This window comes from Pseudonaja textilis, chromosome 11 (assembly GCF_049901715.1).
Source record: "Pseudonaja textilis isolate UNSWEBS1 chromosome 11, rPseTex1.2, whole genome shotgun sequence".
Classification (NCBI taxonomy): domain Eukaryota; kingdom Metazoa; phylum Chordata; class Lepidosauria; order Squamata; family Elapidae; genus Pseudonaja; species Pseudonaja textilis.
The window spans coordinates 3,023,396-3,048,142 of NC_142000.1; the positions used below are offsets into that span (position 1 = coordinate 3,023,396).

The following is a 24,747-nucleotide window of genomic DNA, read 5'->3' on the forward strand; positions in this document are numbered from 1 at the left end:
GGCTCCCTCATTGGTCGCCCGGGAGGCGCGCGAAGGCAGGATTTGATTTCTATTGGACGGGATCCTGAACACCCAGGCGCTCCATTGGACCTCCCCGACTGTCACTCTTTTGGGTGAACCGGGAGGGAGGGGAAAGGAAAGGAGGCTTGGAAGATGCGCCTGCGCGTTTATAGGCCGGCTGTCAAGGTTTTTTAAAAAAAGCGGGTTTTTTTTCAGCCTGATGCGAGAGTTGCGTTTGCGGGTGGGGCGCGTGCAATTCCGTTGGGCGTGAAACACACGACTAGAATTTAAAAAACAGATAACCAGTGGAAATAGAAATCCACAGGAAAGAAAATTGCCAGTTTCAAACGGCAATGTTGAATCATTAGATCGATAAATAACGTTTATTGTCATTTTAGGGCATTATAAGACAAGACATTAGAGAGCAATGGGTAACAATAAAGGAACTGTTATTTTATAGCAGGTGGATTGTGCCATGGTGCATATACCAGGGCAATAGAATGAATTTCCCTTTTTATTTTTAAGACATGAACGTGTTCCTTTTGTATGTCCTGTGAAACATCTTTTTCCTTATCTTTCTTGTAACCTGTCATTTTAAAATCAACTTTCAGATCCGTCTCAGTCTTGTCCAGTAAAAGGCATTCCTTTCCGTAATGTCTTTTAAACAAAGTCAGTCTATAGAGGCAGAGAGACTAAAATTAATCAATTAAAAACCAATTAAAATTAAGTTCTGGGTCCATTGTTCAAAAATGATTCTCAAACTTCATGGCAATGAGACTATCCCTGAAGAATAACAATATTGAAACGTGGAGAAAAAAGAGAGAAGGTTCAGGTGACAACATATCTTCCACGATCACTGATTTTTCACTCAAGAAGTCAAGTTGCTACCGTTGTCATCCTGGTCAATGAGGAGCTGGTTCACAATCACTGTGAAGAAGGGGAAAAAAATCAGTTTTCAGAAACCTTCCCACCTCAGTTTTGTAGCTCAGCCTTTGATACCCAGTAGCATTTGTCTGATTAATAAATGAGTATCAGTTCCACCTTTGCTGGTACTAAGCTACGCATCTCAAGCTGACAGCCTGACATCAGTAATGGGGGAACAGCATGGGAAGGGACAGTAATAGCAATAGCATTTAGACTTGTATACTGCTTCACAGTGCTTTTACTGCCCTCTCTAAGTGGTTTACAAAGTCAGCCTCTTGCCCCCAACACTCTGGGTCCTCGTTTTACCCACCTCGGAAGGACGGAAGGCTGAGTCAACCTGGAGCCTGGTGGGATTTGAACTGCCAAATTGCAGGCAGCCGGCAGGCAACAGAAGTAGCCTGCAATATTGCACTCTTAACCACTGCGCCACCGAGGCTCATGAAGGGATTCAGAACCCAGATGAATCGAAACTAAGCCTTCCCGTCCCGTGAGGACCACCTGCCATCTCAAGGTCACACTAAAGAAATACGGAGCCATGAATGGGGGAAGACAAGGAATATTTCCCAAACAATCTATTAACACCTGTTTGGACATTGACTGATAACCAGGAGTTTGACCAGGAATAAGGGAAAGTTAACTGTGTCATTTGCGCCTGAAAATCTCAGGTCCAGTTTTGCCTCTTCTGTAACTACTTTGGCTTTGGTAAAGTATATTTTTGGCTAATCATGGGCCAGGAGTCTTTCTTTCCTAAACTGACCAGGTTGGAATGGTTGACAGCTGGTGAGATAAGGAAGTGTGAGCACACTTATATCTAGATTCATTGCTCCCTGAATGCACCAATATTGGTGCACCATTTAGTGTTGCGTTATATACAAAAGTAGCTATAGGTTATGCATCAAACCATAGCTAAAAGCAAATTATGGCTTAGTGAAAGTTGTGGCCCTAACGATGCATCCAAATGCCTGCTGCTTTCTCATACCTTCAGTAGTTGGGCGCTTGCAAGGGTTATAACTCCGACACTGGTTGATGATTGTCCGTAAATAGGATGGACAGTCTTCTCCTAAAGGCTCCTGCACTTTTTGCTCATAAACCTTCTTATAGATTTCTTGAGAGTTGCAACCTAAAATCACAATCAGATAGGTGCCAAGATTTCACACAGACATACGTACATATAGCTTCCCTCTAGAAACTATCACTGGAGTTTTCAAGAAGAGATTATACAACCATTTGTCTGAAGTGGTACACGGCAGGAATTTCTCAACTTGGGGTCCTAAGCCCACTATTGGGCTGTGGCCTAATCGCAACTGGGCTGCATGAGCCACCAGAGCCCACGCACAGCCCAATTCACATGAGTGACAGGTGCCAGCGCTTGCAGCCCCAGTTGTGTGAGTGGCGGGTGTATGAGAGCGGCAGGCACAAACTCATAAACTCCTGCCCCTCGCACAAAACCATCCCGTTGCCCTCCTCCTCTCCCCATTAGGCTGCTAGCTTGGAAAGGTTGGGAAATGCTGGTATAGGGTGTTGTGCAGTGGTGGGATTAAAATAATTTAACAACCAGTTCTCCCAGAGTCAGGTTGGCCATCGTGAGAGATGTGGCCCGTCCAAATTCTCCAGTTCCACCACACATGCAGGTACAAGCCTCCCGCGATGGCCAATCTGACCCTGGGCAAACCAGTTGTTAACTTACACCCACCCGCCCACTATCAAAGTGGATCCTGGATGCTGCAATGGAGAAACGGTCAACGGAGCAGCCGGCACAAGGGGAGGAGGAGGAGGAGCAGGGAGAAGAAGGAGGGAAAGCGGCCTTCTTCCCTCGCGCCAGCTGCTCCGTTGCCCGTTTCTCTATTGCAACGCAGCGCCCAGGATCCACTTTGATAGCAGAGGGGGAAAAGAGTAATTTAACAACCGATTTGCATGAACTGGTGTGAATCAGCTGAATCCCACCACTGGTCTTGTGCTTGAGAAGACTTCTAAGATCCCTTCCAATTCTGTAATGCTCACAAAGTAGTGGTTTGCGATGTATTTCAAATCCAAAATGTTATGAACTCAAAAGTGGCTCCTCATACCTTATCAGCAGTGTTCTGATGCTGTTTGGAGGAGACTCTACCAACTGCCTGTCCTGCCAGCTTGAAATGGCCCTGTCTTGACCCAATTTACGTTCAGAATAATGGCTTCAGGCTTCTACCTTCAACATTTTTTCCCACATAATCTTAAGACAGAAAAATGATCATCAGATCTTTTTTTTCCCTCTGCTGTACTGCCTAATTATTTAGCTCCTAGGTCAACTATAGAGCAAGACTGCCTCTCTTGTCTGTCATTTCAACTCAAAAACATGATCAGAGGAGAAAATATAAGAGGGAATGAGGGCCACAAGGAAATTCAGAGAGACGTCTTTGTCAATTTCCTAGAAGTTCCTGAAACGGTCCCGTCCAGGTCCTCTGCAGCTTTTACCACCCCAGTTCCTTTCCCTGCAATCCTCCATAACTTTCAGACAGAGGAGTCCAGCACAAACTGAGGCCTCTTTTGGCTACCCTGCCTACCTGTTGTAGGGCAGGACTTGTGCAGTGACACGACTGCGAGTGCTAATTCCACAAAAGTTTGCCTGCTGACAAAAAGAGGCCAGCTTGTTTTCTGCCAGTAATTGTCAATTCCTGTCTCTCCGTCTCTCCTGGCATTTTTAGTTGTTGCTGACGAAGAATGATTAAAGCACCCTTTTTACAGATTGTCCTCCACTTATGGCCACATTTTGAACCCAAATTTTTTTATTGCTAAGCAAGATAGTTGTTAAGTGAGTTTTGCCTCATTTTATGACCTTGCTTGCCACAGTAAGTTAAGTGAATCGCACAGTGGTGGGATTCAATCAATGTTACTACCAGTTCAGTGACTACATGCGTGACTATGGAAATGCTACAACGGTCGTAAGTGTGAAAAGCCATCATAGGTTTTTCAGTGCTGTTGTAACTTTGATCGGTCACTAAACAAATGGTTGTAAGTTGAGGAGTAGCTTTTTCTGAAAGGCAGCTGGATTTTCTTTTAACTTTGAAAATGTTTTGCTTCTCTTCCAAGAAGCTTTTTCAGTTCTTCATGAATGGAAGAAGCTTCTTGGATGAGAAGGAAAAGTTTTTTTTTTAAAAAAAAAAAAACCAAACAGACAAACAAGAAAATTCAGTTGTCTTTTGGTAAAAGCACTTTTGGGACAACTATGACCCAGATGATGGAGAATCTCCAGAGACACTGAGGACTTCCTGAATGTTATTTTTTAGTGCTGCCTTCTGCCCCTTCTGCCTGGATTTTTCATATCCATTTCCAAGACTCCAGCAACAATTTTATTGGCAGAGATCTGTACTTGCAAAGGCAACATAATCAGGGAGAGTCCTTAAGCAAAGCCCAACCGATCATCTTCTGCGATCATCCCTCCTAGGGTGTGTTGAAAGAGGGATCTTTCCCGACTGCTGCAAAAAAGGGGGCTTGACCTGCCCAAGAGTGGGGGAGAAAGCAGCAAACGTGGAAGAGAAACAAGCGGGGAAAGGAATGAATCACCCCAAACTATGGCCATCTGGTTTCTGTCTTCTCAGCTAAAGAGGAAGTTCTGGGAACCTTTTGTGCAGTTTCAGAAGATCCAACTTCCTCAACCCAAGATCTGGGAAGGTCCTCGACCCAGGTTTCACTTCTACAGGCTCTTGATTCAAAAACTCCTCCGTCTCAGGAGGCTTCAACACAGCCATTCTGGGCTGCTCTGGAATCAACGCCTCCCTCCTGGGCTCCATCTCCAACGGCTGAGCTATGTCCACCGCAAGAGGAAGGGCCAGAGGGGTCTTTATCAGCCTTGACCACAGCTGAGGGCAGGGGAGCCCTCAGCTTTCCTTCTTCCCTGCCGATGGGGAAGTAGGAGGTGGCACTGATCAGCAGGAAGACAAATCTTGAGTCCTGCTCAACGATAAGGCAGCTGAAGCTGGGCAACTTTAAGATGTGTGGACTTCAACTCCCACCGTTTCAACTTTAAGATGGATGGACTTCATGGATGGCTGGAGAATTCTGGGAACTGAAGTCCACCCATCTTAAAGTTGTCAAGGTTAAGAAACACTGCCCGGGGGGGGGGGTGCCACGAGAAACAGCCCCAACTTTAGAGAAGGATTAGGGGAGACACGATGGCTGTCTTCCAATATTTGAGGGACTGTCAAAGAGGAGATGGACTTATTCTCCAAAGCATCTGAAGGCAGGACAAGAAGGAACAGCTGGAAGATCATTAAACAGAGATCCAGTCTAGAATTAACGAGGAAACTTCTTGACGAAGAAAGCAATTAAACAATGGAACAGCTTGCCTCTCAAAGTTGGGTGCTGGAGGCTCTTAAGAAAATATTGGACTACCAGGTTGGCCCCCTTTTGGCAGGGGGCTGGACTAGAAGACCTCCCAAGTCCCTTCTATCATACCCTTGTTGGAATCTGATTCGGAGGGAGAGGTGGAACAGCTGACAGGGAGTAGTGGGAGTGTGGCTCCGGTGGCTGTGGAGGAAATGGGGGAAGGGCACAGTCCGGCTGGGCATTCAGACAAAGACCCAGGCCCACCCCCTCGTCACCCTAGGGCACGCAGGGAGGAGCGGAGAAGGGAGCAACGTGGCTTACGGGAGAGAAAAAGGCCCTGATCCTTTTCATTAGTTACAGCTGGGAAAACAGGATATAAGTGGGGTGTTTGCACATAGCTCCTTGCTGGAAGCAAAGCCTGCATTATCTTTGTCGAGGCTTATCTGGGTTTTGGCATCCTCCCAACTGTGGGTGCTGTGTTATCCTTTGGAAGTCTGCAATTTATCATCCTGGCCTGTCATGTTAATTACTTCAGCGTGGTCTGTGTTGTTGTTTTTATTTCTAATTATCTTTACTTTGGGTTCGGACTGCAAGCTTCTTTCCTTCGTAGACTGTTTTTTGAAGAGTTTGATCTCCAGCCAAGGATAACTGGACATTGGGGGCCAAGTTAGAGGCATTAAAGGGAATTTATTCTACTTTTATGACTTTGTTATTTTTGTGTCACACCCTGGGTCATCACACCTTCCATCCCCACAATTCTATGTTTTACACAATGGTTGTGCCACAGGATGAAACAGGAAGACCCCTATGCCCTTCTGTTTTCCCTGCAGCATCCTCCCCCGTGGAAGAGAACCCAGACCTTCCCCCAAAGAAGACCCCAGCCCTCACCTGTAAAGGGAAGCTTCCCAGTTGCGATCTCCCACAGCACAATTCCAAAGCTGAAAGAAAGGAAGGCAGCAACTATCACACAAGGGAGCCGAGAGCTGGCAGCTCCTTCCCTGCCATTATCAAGCCTGGGAGTGGTCCATCTGAATGGGCCTTGGCACATTGGCCAGATTCGCACAATACTATATTCAGCTCCAACCAACCAAACCACATCCTGGCTTAGTTGATTCTATTGAGGCCAAGCTGTCAAACTCCCAGCCTGTGGGCTGGATGCATCACACACTGGCCACGCTCACCCCCAGTTTAGCAAAGGGGGGAAAAGTCGCAATACGTCACCTGATGATGTGATATCGCCAGTTTGACACCCATGTACTGAAGGCTAGCTAACGGTGGCCTACTCAATAAACCATGGTTAAGAAACTGCTGGTGTGTGGTGTGGATGGAGCCGCTGTGTGATTCATGGTCCGTGGCTCCACCTTGAAGGACAACAAGGGTGTGTCATGGCATTTTGCCCTTTTTTAAACCCCTCTCCCTCCAGATGGCAGCCTGCAACCAGGGCAGAGTCAGTGCTGACTAGGGGTTTGGAGGTCTTCAGCAGAACGCCTCCTGGGGTGCCCCCTCTCAAGGAAAGCCTGCCTCCAGGGGTGAGATTCTACCAGTTCGGACTGGTTCGGGCCAACCAAATGTTAAATTTGTATCTGGTTCACCAAACCGGTATTTGAACCGACCGGCTGGCCCTGCCCACCCCTCCCCTCCCAGGAGTCTCCATGTGGTCTGTTTTGGATGCAGGTAAGTTCAGGGTCCAGGCGGAGGCTCTGTGAGGGGGGAAAATGGCACTCCCATAAGTACCAGAAGTTGTGAAACAGGCCTATGTCAGCTTTAAAATTCAGCTGTCACACTTCATGGAAGGGGGATGAAGGAGTTGAAAAGTTCAAGGTTATTCTGTATGTCGTATTAAGAAATTCCAGTGCAGTTAATTGGTTCTCGTGATTTACGAAGCGTAGAAGTGGGAGGAGAGAAGGTGGATTCTGTGTAATGCATGAAAATACTTTCACTTTGGGAAATTGCCTTTGACATGCCAGATCTGTTTCTAAATAAATCAATTGGAGAGAAAATGTCTCAGAGTGATTGATATCATGGATACTTTCTGGATGCTTTACAGCCTGTTTCCAGCTTCCAGAGGGCCTCCTGAACCTGCGGGAAGCTGTTTTCGCCCTCCCAGAAGCCTGAGGGAAGCCTCCGAACCCTTTGGAAGGTGAAAAATGGTCCTCTCGGAAGTACCAGAAATCCGGAAACAGGCCTGGTTCCAGCTTCTGGAGGGCCTCCAGAACCCAGGGGAGGCGGTTTTTGCCTTCCCAGAAGTTTGAGGGAAGTCTCCGGACCCTTGAGAAGATGAAAAATGGCCCTCCAGGAAGTTCCAGTAGGCCACGCCCACCATGGCCACACCCACCCAGCAACTGGGTAGCAAACCGGTTGCTGGGATTTTTGAATCTCATCCTTGCCTTCCTCCCCTTCTCTCCAGGATCCGGTCTCCACAGCGGGCCACCAGCCATGACAGGGCCACTCCTGCAGATTCCTTTCTCAAGGAAAGCTGACTCCGCTCATTCTGCTAAGCCTCAAAGTGGCCTATTGTGTGAATCCAGGCACTGTGGCCACTAGTCCAAGGTTTATAACATAACATGTCGTGCATACCCAGCTATTGGAATCTAGTCAAGTCATGGTTAAAGAAAAGGAGTATGACATCTGAACTCTGTCACTTCCTCCTTTCATTGCTGCTCACATCAGGGGATCTCCAGAAAGGAAACGGGGGGGGGAGATTTGATGCAACAGAAATTACAGACATTCGGCCTCTCTTTTCAAGGGCCTCTGGAGAGATGAGGGAGGGACATGTGGCCATAGATTGCTGGCTCTCTGCACAACACCCTTAACCTTGATACTGAATTAACCCATTTTCTGTGCTCACACAACACCATGAATTCTAAACCAATTGGGAAAGGCTAAACTGCATACAGACTGGTATACAGTGGCCATCCTAATCCAATTTAAAATTAATCAAGTTTAACATGACACAGTAATGCAGAATTCCGTCTGAAACTGACCCCGTTAAACTGAGGCCATACTGAGCTTCAGAAAATGATGTGTTGACCCCACATAACTCTTCATAGCTGCAGAGAGGCAGGTGTCAACTCATCAAATATTTCTATGGTCTTTTTAGAGTTGCCAACAGAAAAGGAGTGGGGAGCAGTGCGGCAGCTTGGAAATCAAAAGTGCATTCCATAAATAGTTTTCAAAGATAGTAACCAGGTGACTGAAGTTTCTGCCGTGCAAAATTCTAACTGGAGAGCATGATTGATGACTCTTGGCTATGGATGTGTCCCATTGGAGAATATGAATTATGATACACTCAGGGGGTGGGGGAAAACCAGGCTCAAGGGTGACAGTGAATGTTATGTCTCAGAGTCGGCTACACCCAGGCAGTGCCAGACATGTTAACTTCCAATAAATCCTTTTGAAGTTTTGGAAGTTTGGCTCGAGACTCATTATTTAATTGGGGTAAATGCCAGAATCCTGACAGCTGGATACATACCTGTATATTTCACTAGCCAAGTTGTACGGATGGTCTAAAGAGGCCAGGCCCTCTGGACAGATATAGGCTAAAGAAGAGACCTCCCTGCGGACTTTATCTTTGCTTTTTCGACTGATGGAGGACTCTGTTTGGTCCAGTTTAAATCCTGACAGCTGAATGGAATGGAGAGAAAGTGAGTTCTCTGAAACCTGTTTGGAAATTCATCGACAGTCAACGGAGTTACTAAGACTAAGACATGAAGTAAGTGCCACTTTATAAAGCCTTAGTAAGGCCACATCTGGAATACTGCATCTAGTTTAGGTCACCACATTACAAAAAAAGATGTTGAGACTTTGGGGGAAAAAAGTGCAAAGAAGGGCTGGAGATAAAAATATACGAAGAACCGTTTCAGCAATTGGATATGTCTAATCTAGAGGGAAAAAAGGACCAGAGGGAACATGATAGCAATATTCCAGTATTTGAGAGGCTGCCACAAAGAGGAGGGGGTCAATTTATTTTCCAAAGCACCAGAAGGCAGGATAAGAAGCAATGGATGGAAACTAATCAAGGAGAGAAGCAACCTGGAATTAAGGAGAAACCTCCTGAGGACAATTAACCAATGGAACAGCTTCCCTTCAGAAGTTGTGGGTGCTTCATCCCAGGATGAAGAGACTGGACAGTCAGTTGTCTGAAATTGTGTAGGGTCTCCTGCTTGAGCAGGAGGCTGGACTAGAAGACCTCCAAGGTCTCACCAAGCTCTATACTGATTGAGTTGTGTTAACAGGGAGTCTCTGCAATTCTGGCATTCACCATCACCACCCGCAGAGCATCTTCCAAAATTGTTATACTTCCCCATAGCAGTACAAGTGCAATGAGTGCTTATATCACTCCAGGGATGGTTGGGTAATGCGAGAAAGATATTGACTCCCTTCAAACACAACACAACTTGCTAAGGGCAGGTTTACATACATTTACATAGGTGTCATGCCCCTGTTAGAATGTGACTCCAAGGGAGAGGAGGAACAGCTGACAGGGAGTGGGAGTGTGGCTCCAGAGGTTGTGGAGGAAACTGGGGAAGGGCACAGGCTGGCTGGGCATTCAGAGGAAGACCGAGGCCCATCCCCTCTTCATTCTAGGGCATGCCGGGAGGAGCGGATAAGGGAGAAATGTGAATGGTGTGGTCTACGGGGAAGAAAGGGCCCTGATCCCCTTCATGGTCTGCAGCTAGGAGGACTGTTTAAAAGGACAAACCGGGCATTGGCCAGTGCTGGAAGCAAAGCATGAAAATATTCTGATCTGTCCATTCTTATGTGAGTTCTGGAATCCTTCCCAGTATGTGTATTTTCGATATCTGTGGATGTCTTCAAGCCCTTATCCTGCCTTGTCTCATTAATTGCTTCAGTGTGGTTTGTGTTGTTTTTTCTATTTATAATTTATATGTATTTTGAGTTTGAATGGAATTTCTTTCTTTTTGCAACTGTTTGTGGGGGAGTTTTTTTCTCCAGTCAATGATATTTGGACCTCAACTTGAAGCCAAGTTGAAGGAATTAAAGGGACTTCACCTATTTTGGTGACTTTGTTGCTGTTGTATCCTACCCTGGGTCATCACAATATCTTTTCTCCAGCATCATCTCACTGACAGGAAATACAAGCTCCCTTTTACAGTTCCGCAATAGTTAGACATTAAGGATCACTGCTTTTAAAATCAGAGAGTACAGGTACAGGTAATCCTCAACGTATGACCACAATCAAGCCCCAAATTTCTCATTATTCTAAGCGACGCAGTTCTTTAGTGAGTTTTGTCCCATTTTACAACCTTTCTTGCCATGGCTGTTAAGCGAATCACTGCAGTTCGTTAAGTTAGCAACACTGTTGTTCAGTGAACCTGGCTTCCCCATTGGCTCTGCTTGCCGGAAGGTCGCAAAAGGCGATCGTGTGACCCCAGGGACACTGCGACCGTCATAAATATGAACCAGTTGCCAAGCACCCGAATTTTGATCACGTGACCCTGGGGATGCTGCAATGCTCATAAGTGTGAAAAACGGTCATAAGTCCCTTTTTTCAATGCTATTGTACCTTTGAACGGTCAGTGAATGAACTGTCGTAACTTGAGGTCCTACCTTTATAGCACAGGAACACTACATGCAGACTCACCTTTACACAGTAGCCCTTGGCAACCAAGAATTTGGAACTGTTGATGCAACGATGCAGCTGGCACTTGTCACCCGTCTGGTGCAACCTGCAGCCAACAAAAGGGAAGAGCTTCACCCAGTCCTTACGTACAGTTTATAGCCATAGTACTTAGACTTATACACAGCCTCACAGTGCTTTGCATCCCTCTCTGAGCGGTTTGCAGAGTCAGCCTCTTGCCCCCAACAATCTGGGTTCTCATCTTGGAAGGATGGAAGGCTGAGTCCACCTTGAGCCGGTCAGGATCGAACTCCTTGCAGTGGGCAGAATCACCCTGCAATACTGCATTTTAAGCACTGTGCACCAAGGAAAGAAGGAAGGAGGGAGGGAGGGAGGAAGGGAGGGAGGAAGGAAGGAAGGAAGGAAGGAAGGAAGGAAGGAAGGAAGGAAGGAAGGAAGGAAGGAAGGAAGGAAGGAAGGAAGGAAGGAAGGAAGGGGAAAAATAAGAACAAGAGCAATGCAGCCTTCTCTAAGCAGTTTACAATGTCAGCTTCTTGCCCCCAACAATCTGGGTCCTCATTTTGCTGACCTTGGAAGAGTGGTCATCCTTCAGCTGGTCAGGATTGAACTGCTAGCAGTGGGCAGAATCAGCCTGCAGTACTGCATTCTAACCACTGTGCACTGAGGGAGGGAGAAGGAAGAAGGAAGGAAGGAAGGAAGGAAGGAAGGAAGGAGAAAAAGAACAATAGCAATAGCACTTATATGCTGCTTCCCAGTGCTTCCCAGCCCTCTCTAAGCAGTTTACAGAGTCATCCTGTTGCCCCCAACAATTTGGGTCCTCATTTGACCCACCTCGGAAGGACAGAAGGCTGAGTGAACCTTCAGCCTCGTGAGAATTGAACTGCCAAATTGCAGGCAGGAAGCACTCAACAGAAGTAGCCTGCAGGACTGCACTCTAACCACTGTGCCACTGTGGCTTTTTCCCAAATCTGGGACAGATCTGATCCCTCAGGGCACACCAGGCAGCCAAGGTTCAGTCAATGAATCCTTTGCTAGGACCTAAAAACTCATAGTTCATGGATCAGGATGTCTGGAAGACCATATGGGAAGGCTGGGACTGAGATCCCTGGAAATGTAAAGCTTGTAGGAGCTGTGGTGGTGCAGTGGTTAGGATATAGTACTGCAGGCTAATTCTGCCAGGAGTTCGATCCTGATTGGCTCAAGGTTGACTCAGCCTTCCATCCTTCCAAGGTTGGTAAAATAAGGACCCAGATTGTTTAGGGTAATAGGCTGACTCTGCAAATCACTTAGAGAGGGCCGCAAAGCACTGTGAAGTGGTATATAAGTCTAAGTGCTATTGTTATTCTTTCCCACATTTCCCACATGTAGCGGTATATAAGTCTAAGTGCTACTGCTATTCATTCCACATTCATTCCCACATAATGCAGTATATAACTCTAAGTCCTTGATGGCGAACCTATGGCACGCAGAGTCATTTGTGCCGGCACGCAAGCCCCAGGCAAACTTACCTCACTGCGCATGCATGCGCCTCACAGCTGATTTTCGGCCTGTTTGAGGCCTTTCTCAGCCTCCCAAAGGCTTGAGGAAGGCGTCTGCAGGCTTCTGCAGCCTTTGCAGGCCCAAAACTAGGCCCATTTTAATCACTTCCTGTTTTTCCGAAAATACTGGAAGTGACAAAACTGGCCTAGTTTTTGGCCTGCAAAGCCTGCAGAAGTCTTCCTCAAGCCTCTGGGAGGCCGAAAAAGGCCTCAAACCGGCCGAAAATCAGCTGTGAGGTGCAGTGCAGGTAAGGGGGCGGCGAGGGTGGGTCAGGATTGTGTGCGCATGCATAGGGGGCGTGGGGGTGTGCGCATTGCCTTCTGGATGCTGGCATACGAGCGCAAGCATGCAAGCTCGCGCACAATTTTTAGCACAGGAGCCCAAAAGAGTTAGCCATCACTGGTCTAAGTGCTATTGATATTCTTTCCCACATGAAGTGGTATAGAAGTCTAAGTGCTATGCTATTGCTATTGTCAGGACAGGATGAGACAATAACTGGTGTTGAGGACCAGCCTTCAGGAGCACCTTCTCCTTCTACCCTCCAGCCACACACACCTGTACAGCCCAGCGGCTGCATCCGAAGCCATGTCACGGCGAATCTTCCAGGGCAGGTCCTGTTCCTTTTTCAACACTTCCCTCAGGGTGCCTTTTTCACAATATTCGGTGATGATGGAGAACTGGGGGACCATCCCTAAAGGAACAAAGGTCCACCATGAATGGATGCTACTCCTGGGAGTCGGCCTATGATTAACCATGGGGTGGGATACAAAATAACCACAGTCACAAAAAAACAGGGGAAGCCCCTTTTATTCCTTCACTTTGCTTTCAAGCTTCAAATATCTTGACTGTAGACAAAAAAACTCCCACACAAGAGTTACTAGAAGGAGGAAATGCTGTTTAAATTATGACTCAAGCTCAAGGTTAATCACGCCAAACTTGATTGCAGGAAATACGACTTCAGCAACAGAGTGGTCAATGTCTGGAATACTCTACCTGACTCTGTGGCTTCTTCCCCAAACCCCCAAAACTTTAACCTTAGACTTTCTACTATTGACCTCACCCCTTTCCTAAGAGGTCTGTAGGGGACATGCATAAGCGCACCAATGTGCCTACTGTCCCTGTCTTTTATTTTTCTTTTATTTTTCTTATATGTATCCATGTATTCATAACTATGTTTTTACTTATACCTATTATCTTGTAAACAATTGACAAAATACATACATACATACATACATACATACATAGTAAAAACCAACACAAACCAGGCAAGATAAGGGCTGGAAGATATCAGTACACACACTGGGAAGGACGCCAAACTCAGAGACGAACAATAAACTAGAGATATTTCCACGCTTTGTTTCCAGCACTCGCCCGTACACATGTCCATCCTCTTATCCAGTTGTCACAGCTGCAGTCCATGAAGAGGATCAAGGCCCTCTCCTCCCCAGTAGGCCATGTCTCTCCCTTATCCTCGCCTCACTGCATGCCTAGGATGAAGAGGGGATGGGCCCGGGTCCTCCTCTGACTGCGCAGCCGACCTCTGCCCTTCCCCAATCTCCTCCGCAACCTATGGAGCCACACTTCCACTCCCTGTCCGCTGTTCATCCGCTTCCTCAGAGTCAGTCTCCGCCAGGGGCATGACACTGCCCCGCTTAGCTCACCTGGCCGGGATGCTCCATTCCTCAATCCCAAGCCAGAACAGCAAGGGGAACCCAGCTACCCCGCCCTCTGCTCTGCTTAGCTCCTGTTTATTGAACAAAAGGCAGAAGTCAGCTATGCTGGCTGGGGAATTCTGGGAGATGAAAGCCAGCCATCTTCAAGTTGCCAACTTTGAGAAACAGCGAGTTAGAATGAAATACAAATATCTTCATGATTTACAAGAGCAGCTTTTGCACAAAAAACTATCTGTGGCTTTGCTGGAGGAGTAGAGGCTAAATGGCAGTGCCTACCGCAGGGTCTGCCCAGGGGTGGGATTCAACTGGTGTAACAACCGGTTTGGTGTGCGTGTGCTTCCAACTGGTTGTTATACCGGTTGAATCCCACCCGAACTGGTCTGAACCTGCTGAATCCCACTCCTGGGTCTGCTTCTTGAATTTAGATCCCCGCCCAGAGCTTCCATCCCCAATCCGTTGGAAGAGCTGGCTCTGAAAAGCCGGCCATAAACCTTGCAATTCTGCCCAAAATGGAGTGATGGCACCGTTATTAGAGCCTCCCCTCACTTCCCTTTTCCTGCAAGAAATCTCTCGCCTTACTCTGCACAAAGAGAGTCAGTGGAAGTTAGAGAGGGTGGCATCAGGGCATCAGTGAAGATAGTTTTTTGTTTAGTGACTGTTTGAAATTACAGCCATGCTGACAAAGGTGACTTATGACCCATCCTCAGGCTTACAAGTTCTCAGCATCCCTGTGAGTAGCAATTCGTCACCGCCAACTCACCATAGCCAACTTGCCGCGACGAACTCGCCGCAGGACCATTCACTGCAGAACAAGAGTTACACTAATATTAAAGAAACCATGGAATAGAATCATTAAAGAAAAGGGTGGAAAAGGAGGGACAGGGTGAAATGCGTATGACAAAAATGGAAATTATTATTATTTATTTATTTATTTTAAATAATTAAAGAAGAATTGTTAAATTGCCCTGCGGTGAGTTGTCCCACAGCGAGTTGGCCTGCAGCGCATTGGCTGTGGCAAGTTGTCCCATTCTGTATCCCCGTAGTCACCTGATCAAAACTTGGCACTTGGCAAACAGCATGAATTTACCTGGTTGAAGCATCGTGGGGTCACCATTTGCAACTGAAGGGACATAGTAACATTATCAATCGAACCTTTGCTCTTTGCTTCCATTAAGAATTGCTTTTGCTATTTTACTTTTGTTAGGGATTAATCCTGTTAAGCATTGTAACCTTTGCTACAGGGGTGGGATTCTACCAGTTTGCACCTATTCTCTAGAACCGGTTGTTAACATTCTAAGCAGTTCGGAGAACCAGTTGTTAGAAGAAATTACTGGCCTAATCCTGTAAGGAAGGCAGGAAGGAAACATTCTGGGGTTGCTTACAGAAACTGCCTCTCCATTAACCCTTATTACATTCTTGGCAGGACTAGACTTCCTGTCTCTGGAATGTCTCTGGAGTTTTTTTTCCCCCTCCTTTGCTGGTACTTTGCTTGTGTGGAGGGACCATTCAAAGTTACAACGGCACTGAAAAAGGTGACTTATGACCCTTTTTCACACTTACCACTGTTGCAGCATCCCCACAGTCACGAGAGGCCAGGCGAGGAGATGTGTACCTTGATGTGAGTGATATTGAGTTGGGCACGCCCAGCCAATAACATGACCACCAAGCCACGCCCACCACCTAAGCCACGCCTACAGAACCAATTGTTAAAAAATTTGAATCCCACCCCTGCTTTGCTGCTAGTCTAACTCCTGCTATCTCGCTTCCGTGTTTGCTTCAAAGCTCAGCACATCCTTGGAAAATAAATAAGAAAGATAAAACAAAGAGGAACGTCCTGCTCCATAGATAACGGGGGCAGAGCAAGGAGCTGCCCAGGAATGCCCATCAAATAGACAAGAAGAGCGTGAACACACAGAAGCTATCAGGGACGGGCAGGGACAGGACTTGGACAAGGAATGTTTTGAAGATAAGAAGGGTATGGGCAAGACATTGCCCACCTTGGGCAACAAACTTTGTCTTGATTGGCTACATGATTGTATAAGTTGTTAGCCACATTCTCCCCTGGTGTGGCTTTTTCCTTGCATGCTTGCTGTCTGTATGCTATGAAACTGTCCACTCAGCTCTTTTGCTTTGGCCAAAATAAAAGCTGTTACTTTTTCCAAATCTTTGCTTAAGTCTCTTTTTGGCACTTTGATGACTTGAGTACATTTTGGGCCTGACACAACCTTCCTGGTTGGCTTCAAACATGCAAAACCAATGGGGGAAGCCAGATCCACTGAACAACCACATGATTCACTGAACGACCGGAGGGATTCGCTTAACCCACCCAACCCCGTGGCAAAAAAGGTCGTAACATCCAGAGCAACTCGCTTAAAAACCGCCTTGCTTAGCAATGGAAATTCTGCTCATAGATTGTGGTTATTATATTCCTCAAAGGAAGCCGCTTCTCCCAATCCCAAGCCAGTCCAAAGAGCTTACCGCTTTCATCAATGCAGATGCCGTACAAGCGCACAATGTAGGAGGACTCCAACCTTTTCAGGGTCCTGATCTCCTCCTCAAAGATCTCCCTCACCTTCCTGTAGGAAATTGAACAGGGTCAATCTGTGGCAGGAGCTGATGGCCTCACCCTCAAACCCCACCCAAGGAGAGAGAAGGATTTGCATCAAGGAGGTAGAGACATACTTTTAATTCAGAGCTAAAACAGAATCCCGCCTCATATTTTTGGATAGTCCAACCGCCTCTTACTGGGAATCGACTTCAGGTGGCAACCCTGAACTGACCTTGTCTTATCTCAGAAGCCTGAGCAGGTCAGTCCTTGGATGGGGGACCACCAGAAGTGGCTTGCCATTGCCTCCTTCCTACTTTACTTTACTTTACTTTACTTTACTTCACTTCACTTCACTTCACTTCACTTCACTTCACTTCACTTTATTGTCATTGCACCTCATACAATGAAATTAAACACTATCTTCAGTGCACATCATGACCATGACCATGCAAATAAACACAAACACACATCCTTCACATTCTATATATTGAATTGAAAACCCCTGATATTGCGTTCATATTGCACTATACAGCAGAATGCAAAAGAGCTCCTGCCCTGGGATAGAAGCTGTTTTTCAGCCTATTTGTCCTTGTTTTTATTGTCCTGTACTGTCTGCCAGATGGTAATAGTTCAAAATAAAGGATGCCCAGGATGAGATGGATCTTTGAGGATATTTTGAACTTTCTTAAGGCAGCGGGAGCTATAAAGCTCTTCCAAAGAGGGGAGAGGGCAACCCATGATCCTCTGGGCAATGACCTTAACCCTCTGGAGTGCTGTCCTATCTGCCCCTGTGCAGTTGGCAAACCCTACAGAGGGGCAGTAAGTTAAGATATTCTCTATGGTGCAGCAGTAGAAGGTCACCAGCAGTTTTTCATTCAGTTGTTGTTTTCTGAGAAGTCTCAGGTAGTCTAATCTCTGCTGGGCCCTTTTGACCAGGGCTGCAATGTGAGCACAGCTAGGGCGGAGAGAAAGTGACTGGCCTAAGCAGTGGTGCGATTCAACCGGTGTAACAACCGGTTCGGTGAGCGTGCATGGCCAGCATTTAGAAAAGACCATTTTTAGCTATAATACTTACCTTCTGCTGCCGTCCCGATGAGTAAAACCACGGATGCATGGCCAACTGCTCTGCCGCATGAATCGGCTGTGCTCCAAAACAAAGAACTGAAGCACAGAAAAGATCAGGGGCCAGTGGGCGGGGCCAAATGATCACTGGAACCACCAGTTCACTTGAACCAGTCCAAACCAGTAGAATCCCACCTCTGGGCCTAAGGTCACCTTGCCCACTTTGTGTCTAAGGTAGAAGTAGAACTCAATTTCATAGCCTTAACCACCTCAAATTGGTAGTGCACCAAGACATCTTTCCCCAACTTCAATGGACAAAGGACGAAAGGGAGAGGCGGGAGCAGCAGTGATAAACAATGCGAAAAGCAGGAAGTGGATGTAACAGCTGGAGGAAAAAGCCGGCTTAACTTTTTGACTCGACTAGCAGGTTCTACCATCCCCACAACCGCCCTTCTTCACTCACTTTGTGTTGGTGGTCAGAGGATTTTTGAAGACTTTGACGACCACTGGAGTTTTGTAATATTCTCCTTTGTACAGGATGTGGTCTCTCATCTCCAACAGAAAAGTCATCTTGGTTAAAAAGTCCTTGTTTATCTCTGTGATTTCTGTATGAGCTTCTTCCTGCTGCCCTGGAAACAAGGATTGAACAGAACAAAAACAGTGAGACTAGGATCTTGCCCTTTTCAGTCACAAACATAAAAACAACCCAAAGGACAGAGGGGCTTTCCAACAACATTTGAAGAGGGAGGCAGAAAAGGTGAAAATGCTGGCTGAGACAGGATGGCCGAATCTCTGTGTGTTTTTATGGGCATCGCATTATGTGTATTGCATTATCCTATTGTAAGCCACTCAGAGTCACCTTGAACTGCAAGATGGGTGGCAAAAAAAAGTCTGGATAGTGGGCGTGGCAGTACCTGGAGACAGCAGAAAGAACTGGAGAAGATCACAAAATACAAAGACCTGCAAATAGAAATAGAACGACTGTGGCAAAAGAAAGCAAGAGTAGCACTGATAGTAATAGGAGCTTTGGGTGCAATCCCAAAACAATTGGAGCATCACTTGAACATCATCGGCATTGACAAAATCCCCATCAGTCAATTGCCAAAGAGTTTTGCTTAGAACAACTGACTTCCTGTGACGATACCGCTAACTTCATCAAACATCCATCTCAGGTTATCCCAGGTCCCTGGAAAGGACTCGGCAGGTGGACAAAAATGCCAAATCCAGTCTCTACACCTGGCTGCCTGGGCAACAAACCATAATATTAACACAAATGCACATACATCTGGATACCTCTGTAAAAACTGGAAGGAAAAAGGGTGCTTTCTTTCAAAAGGCAACTGGACTTTCTTGTTTTGCTTAAAAATGTTTTCGCTTCTCATCCAAGAAGCTTCTGAATGGCGGAGAATGGAGGAATTTATATTCCTTGCAGTCATCTGGTTATTAGTGCTCTTTCTGAGAATCATTGAGGCCACTTTAAAGGTTTAACTGTGTACTCAGGGTCTGCTAACGACCAGGTGATTGCAAGGAATATAAATCCTACCATTCCCCACCATTCAGTCAGAACTGAAGAGGCTTCTTGGATAAGAAGCAAAACGTCTTCAAGCAAAACCAAGAAAATCCATTTGCCTTTTTGAAAAAGCATCTTTGGGACAACAACCATGACCTGGACAAGTGAGAATCTCTCTAGAAAAGAAAAAGGCAAGACAGAATTTTTCTACCGGGCACTGTTTGTAAGATCTTTGGGAAATGATGTCAAATACCTTCCACCTATCATTCTTCTTTTAGATTTCCTCTTGTAGGTTTTGGTGTGCTGGGTTGTCTCCGTAGACAGGTTCCATCCATCCACTGTGCTAGATTATTTTTTTAAAAAAAAGTCTTTCCTTTTCCCTTCCAGTTTTCACAGCAGAGTCTATACGTCTGATTGTGTGCTTGGAAGCCATTTGCCTCACGGTGGCAATATTCATGTTCTGGTGTTGACTGTCAAATGCAGTCACGGCTTTCAGGCGTGGCTCACCCTCCCTAAGAAATCTTGATGGCCTCTTTTGAAGACAGAGAGAAGCTGCCTGACCTCAAAATATTAGGAAATGAGAGTGCTGACTGTGGTAGTCAAGATGCAACAGTCCGAATACAATGGTTGGAAAGTCACAAAAAAAGGGGACCTTCTCCAACTTAATTCTGGGCAAAAAGCCTATTTAGAGGTGGAAGACACTTCCAGAAGAAGTGAGACCATAAGGCAGCTTTCCCAGGTGAGAATCCTGCAGAGGAGAAACTTTCTGACTGTGAGGACAATCCACCCATGGAACAGAAGTTGCCCTCGGAAGTTGTGGGAGCTTCATCACTGGAGGCTTTCAAGAAGAGATTGGGCTGCCATCTGTCAGAAATGGTGTAGGATCTCCCACTTGGGCGGGGGGTTGGACTAGATGACCTACAAGGTCCCTTCCAACTCTAATTATCTGTATTATCTGAGGAACCAAATTCCAGAATTCCCATCCTGAGTTAGCATCTTATCTCCCATTGAACATGCCTGTTCTGACCCAGACTTGGTCAAACGTAATTAATATCAAACTTGTTTTAAAAGCAAAACCTATTTTATTGCAACGCTGGGAATTGCTTTATTTCCCAGCCAGAACAGGGGTGGGATTCAAATTACTTAACAACTGGTTCTGTGGGCCTGGCCTAATTTGTGGGTGTGGCTTGGTGACTGGGTGGGTACAGCTTGCTGACTGGGCATGGTTTGGTGGTCATGTGACTGGGCGTGGCTAGCGGGTCATGTGACTGGCTGGGCAGGCTAGTGGGTCATGTGACTGGGGTGGGCATGGCTAGGCGGCTAAGTGACTGGCAAACCAAATATAAGTGGTCCTCGCTTAATGGCCAGTTGCTTAGCAAGTGTTCTAATTTATGACTGACCTCCCCAGAGCTACTTGACCTGTTTTGGTGTTTTGACAGCCATGCGCACGCGCACACACACACACACATACTTATGACCATTTACAACTTCTCATACAGTTTTGTGACTGAGGTTTTCTATGTTTTTTGCCAGTTTCCAACAATTCCTTGTGGTTTCTGGTTAAAAATGCCCATTGGGGAAAATGGACTTGTTTAACAACCACAGTGTTTGCTCAATGACCACAAGGTTCACTTAATGACCATGGTGTTTGCCTACCCCTGGGTCTGCAACCTTAAAACTCAAAGAGCCACGGGTATCTCTCTCTCTGTCTGTCTCTTTCTCCCTTGTGGGTTCAGTTCCATGTGGGGGCAGGGAAAGACACTGGAAAGATGGTTTAATGGTGGGCAGGATCCCATGCCTTGGGTGAAGAAAGAAGGGAGAGGGCTGAGATGCTGAGAGTCCCTTAGTTATATAACCTCTGTGGGGCTCCACCTTAGTGTTTCCTGTCCCTGTGAAAGAAATGTATCCCATTGGCTGTCAGACTCCCAGGGACAGGGGTCTTAGCTAATTTTGTAGGCTTTGTCTGGACCACATGGCTTCACCTGTGTACTAGCTGATGCAATCTTTCCAGGCCAGGTGGGGAGATGGGCAGAGGCCTTTGTCATGTAGAATACTCTGGTCCAGGCCTTAATGGCCCACCCATTAACCAAGGTGCGGGGTGAGTTTCTGCTTCTGAGTTCCTACTTCTCTTTTTATGGGAAATATTCTTCCTCTATAATATTTCCTAGGATATTTCATTTTCCTAGGAGGGGGTGGGGTGCTAACTTCCTACATGAGCATTGTATCTCTGCATGAATTGATTTAATAAGATCCAATACTTACCATGCTCGTATCTCTGCTTGGCCAGAACCAACAAGGCGCTTCTACTGGATTGCTCCTTGTACCAAGGCTCTGATTTAATATTGCTGCCTCCTCCTCACTAAATGCATGGATTGACCTCCAATGGAAGTTACTTATTTTCTACTGTAATATAAACTGCCCCTTCATCACAAGGACACCGCTTTAAAGAGTAAAGTCCCCCCCCCCCAAAAAAATTATCTCTTCCAGGAAGGCTGTTCCTAGTCCATTAAAATGTTCTAGGGTTAGTGCTGTCTTAAATTTAGAGAGAGGTATTTGGTTTAATTATACTAGTAGTGCAAAGCAGCAGAGACTAACCACTGAAAATCATACCTAGGAAGGCCAACAAATCTAATTGCCTTTCTTACCTACATAACATAATTTTAAGGCTGAGTATTACCTGATATAGCCCATCATAAGCACTACATCCCATGAAAAGCATAACACAGCAATTTCCAATGAATTAGTCAATTAAATAATGTTGAACTACTTTCTCTTCCAGCAATCTGGGCTGAAGCAGAATTAAACCGTATCCGCTCCTTTATTTTCTGAATGGATTTTATAGGAGGGAGGCTTCATTTCACACCCACACACACCAGCCACTTCCCACTCGATCTACGTCATTTAGGAAGCATGGAGGAATTAGTCAGCAACAGCAAAACTAACCCAATATCTTCCAAATGGGATAGGCGCAGGGGGAAGGGAGAGAGAAAGGGATTCGTGGTCCGGGCTTAGAGCCCAGCAGTTCCAGCAACATATCTTCAGCCTCATCTGAGGCGAGTAGCCGGGAAGGGGTGGAGCCATCCACGGGTATGATTTGCCGGTCCTCCAAACTGGGCAGAATCTTAACATCTGGTTCTATAGAACGGGTGGGAACTGGTAGAATCCCACCCCTGAGCCAGAACTAATTATAAACAGTTCCCCAAGATAAGCACACACCTTTCAGTGCCGTGGAATGTTGCCAAAAACAGAAGTATCCAATTAATTACCAAGAGAGATACCGGAAACCAAAAGAGATACCGGAAAAAAATCAACCAGAGTACACAGAGGTTCAAGGAGGACTCGGAATCTATCGAACTACTTTGCTTCCTGCAAAGGTTTCGTCATTGATGTCTGACTTTTATCCCTTATGGGAGGGGCAATCACCTCTCAGTCTTACTCCTGAGTCACCCCTTCTGCTTCAGCTGCTCTTGCTTCCTAGCAGCTCTGTGCACACCCGTGCTGGGAACAGGCTCCCTTGTTCCTCTGCCTCGCTGGTGCCCGACTCCGGAGGCTCCGAAGGCAGCACCCCACTCCCAGATGGTCCTGGCCTCATCCCTGCATCGGACGCAGGACCCTCATCTGAGTCCTCCCCAGACTCCGGGCTTGGTCCCTGTTCTTCCCCACTGTCCGATTCCACTGCTGTCCGCACCGGCTGCCGGCGAACCACAACAATACCTCCCCAAAGCCAATATGTAGCTGGGGTGGTTTTACCTGCCTCTAATTGCTTAGAAACATCTGGAACTTATTAAAGAGAGATCGAGATCCCCTCTTCCATTTTTCAAAGGAAGGACATTTCAACAAAACACAGCCCTACCTTTGATCATCTCCTTCCAGCAAACTTTGTCTTCCGCCAGATCTTGGCAGCATTCCTTGCTCACCACGCACTTCTGAAAGCTCACTAGCACCCTCTGCTCCACCTGGAGCTGCAGCAAAAGTCCCTGGCCCATGTCTCCAAAGCGCTTGTTCAGGTATGCAAACTCTTCCAGCATCTCACCAGCTTTCATGAACCTCTCTAGCATGTTATGGTTTTTGTACTTCTCAAAGAGTTCCTGGGCTTCCAGCAGGAGGTCCAACATGTTCTGCAGCATAAATTTCAGACTGGAGGACAGTTTGCTGAGGGGCTGAACCTGGAGGAGCTGAATCGGTCTCAGGAGGACCTCCATGCGCTTGATAAGGCGCTCTTTCTGCTTCTTGCAGTACTTCATGTGCTGATATTGACCGTAGATGACATTTGCAACAGCTAGAATGTGCTCCACGATGTCCATGGCTGCAAGGAAGGAATAATCCCATGAACAAAACATGACTCAACTGGAATGGGTCCATCATCCAACCCAGAAGATTTCAGTTACAGTAGACAACTTGTAATGGCCCAACCAGTTGGTTTTTGAAGCCTGTCCCATTTCATTATTGGGAACCCTAATCAACAAACTATGGGAGTGCTCGGGTCCTCCGTGGAATTACAATTAGGAAGCTTCTTTGGCAAGAGTAAGACATCCTCACCCTCACCAACATCTAGAGAAGCCAACCTGTGTTTGTAGTGCCCTGGCTGCACAGCCAGCTAGCTACAGGCATTCTGGATGAGGTCATGTTATTTCAGATATGAATTGCCCTCGTTGCAATGCTACCACCCCAAAACGCCATGTTGCCTACTAATACAAAATGATGTAAATGCAAACAGAGGCACGCAATTGTGTTATGGGGTCTTTAGGCTGCCCTTATCTTAGGTGATAGAGTATCTGTCAAATTGGTTAACCCTTAGATGGTAAACTATCTAAGACTGAAAAATCTAGGAGACATTACAGATTAACAGAATTGAAAGGGATCTTGTAGGTCCACCCAACCACCCAAGCAGAAGACCCTACGCCATCTCCAACAAATGGCAGTCTAAAAGCCTCCAGTGATGAAGCTCCCACAACTTCTGAAGGCAACTTCTGTTCCATTGGCTGAGTGCTCTCACTGTCATGAAAGTTCTCCTTATTTCCAAGTTGAATCTCTCCTGAATCAGTTTCCATCCATCATTCCCATAAGACATTCTGAAAGAAGCCCAAATCTCTTCCACGTTAATGCCAGGAAAGCTTTAGACATGAAGGAGATACCAAGAACTGAAGTCAGTGTGAAGTAGAGCTTATTTGGACATAGCATGAGAAGCAAGGACAGCATTCTTTGTAGGTCTATCTTGAGGAGAGTTGGCCTCCATTAAAAGTCTAATACAGGATGTGAGCAGGTCCTCTCCAGCTCTTCCCTACTTTCATTCTCCTCACAGTCAGTTTCTCCCCAGCTAACATTTCCTGCAAGTTCAACGTGGCCTCAACAAGTGAAAACTGTGAGCTGCCACCCTCGTGGGTCCCGTCAGCCCCATGAAACGGCAGCATCTTTCTCTCTCCCTCAACCTCCTCCAGCTTACCTCGTGTCTGTAAGATGTCTTCTCCTCGACTCTCTAAGATGTCTTCTCCTCGACTCTCTGGGTTCAAAAGGTGCTTTCAGATCTTCAGCAAAACTCCTGCAGTTCCGCTTTTCCAGATGTTGCCCCCACTTCCTGCCAAAGAGT

General features: G+C 46.5%; 1 protein-coding gene across 3 annotated transcripts; it reads right to left on the reverse strand.

Moving 5' to 3' along the window:
- Positions 1–392: 392 nt before the first annotated feature.
- MLKL (mixed lineage kinase domain like pseudokinase) lies at positions 393–24,747 on the reverse strand. Of its 3 annotated transcripts, XM_087940415.1 has the most exons (11): positions 24,604–24,725; positions 23,014–23,466; positions 18,114–18,279; positions 16,519–16,616; positions 14,801–14,842; positions 12,923–13,058; positions 10,832–10,916; positions 8,699–8,850; positions 6,115–6,164; positions 1,904–2,044; positions 393–927 (listed from the first exon to the last, which is right to left on the reverse strand). In XM_087940415.1, exons 2-11 carry the CDS (start codon positions 23,462–23,464, stop codon positions 869–871), a joined length of 1,380 nt encoding a protein of 459 aa, XP_087796541.1. In that variant the 5' UTR covers positions 23,465–23,466; positions 24,604–24,725; the 3' UTR covers positions 393–868. The 3 variants fall into 3 exon arrangements, with proteins under 3 accessions (XP_087796541.1, XP_087796543.1, XP_087796542.1); XM_087940417.1 differs by lacking the exon at positions 14,801–14,842 and having other exon boundaries at positions 24,604–24,747; XM_087940416.1 differs by lacking the exons at positions 14,801–14,842; positions 24,604–24,725 and having other exon boundaries at positions 23,014–23,500.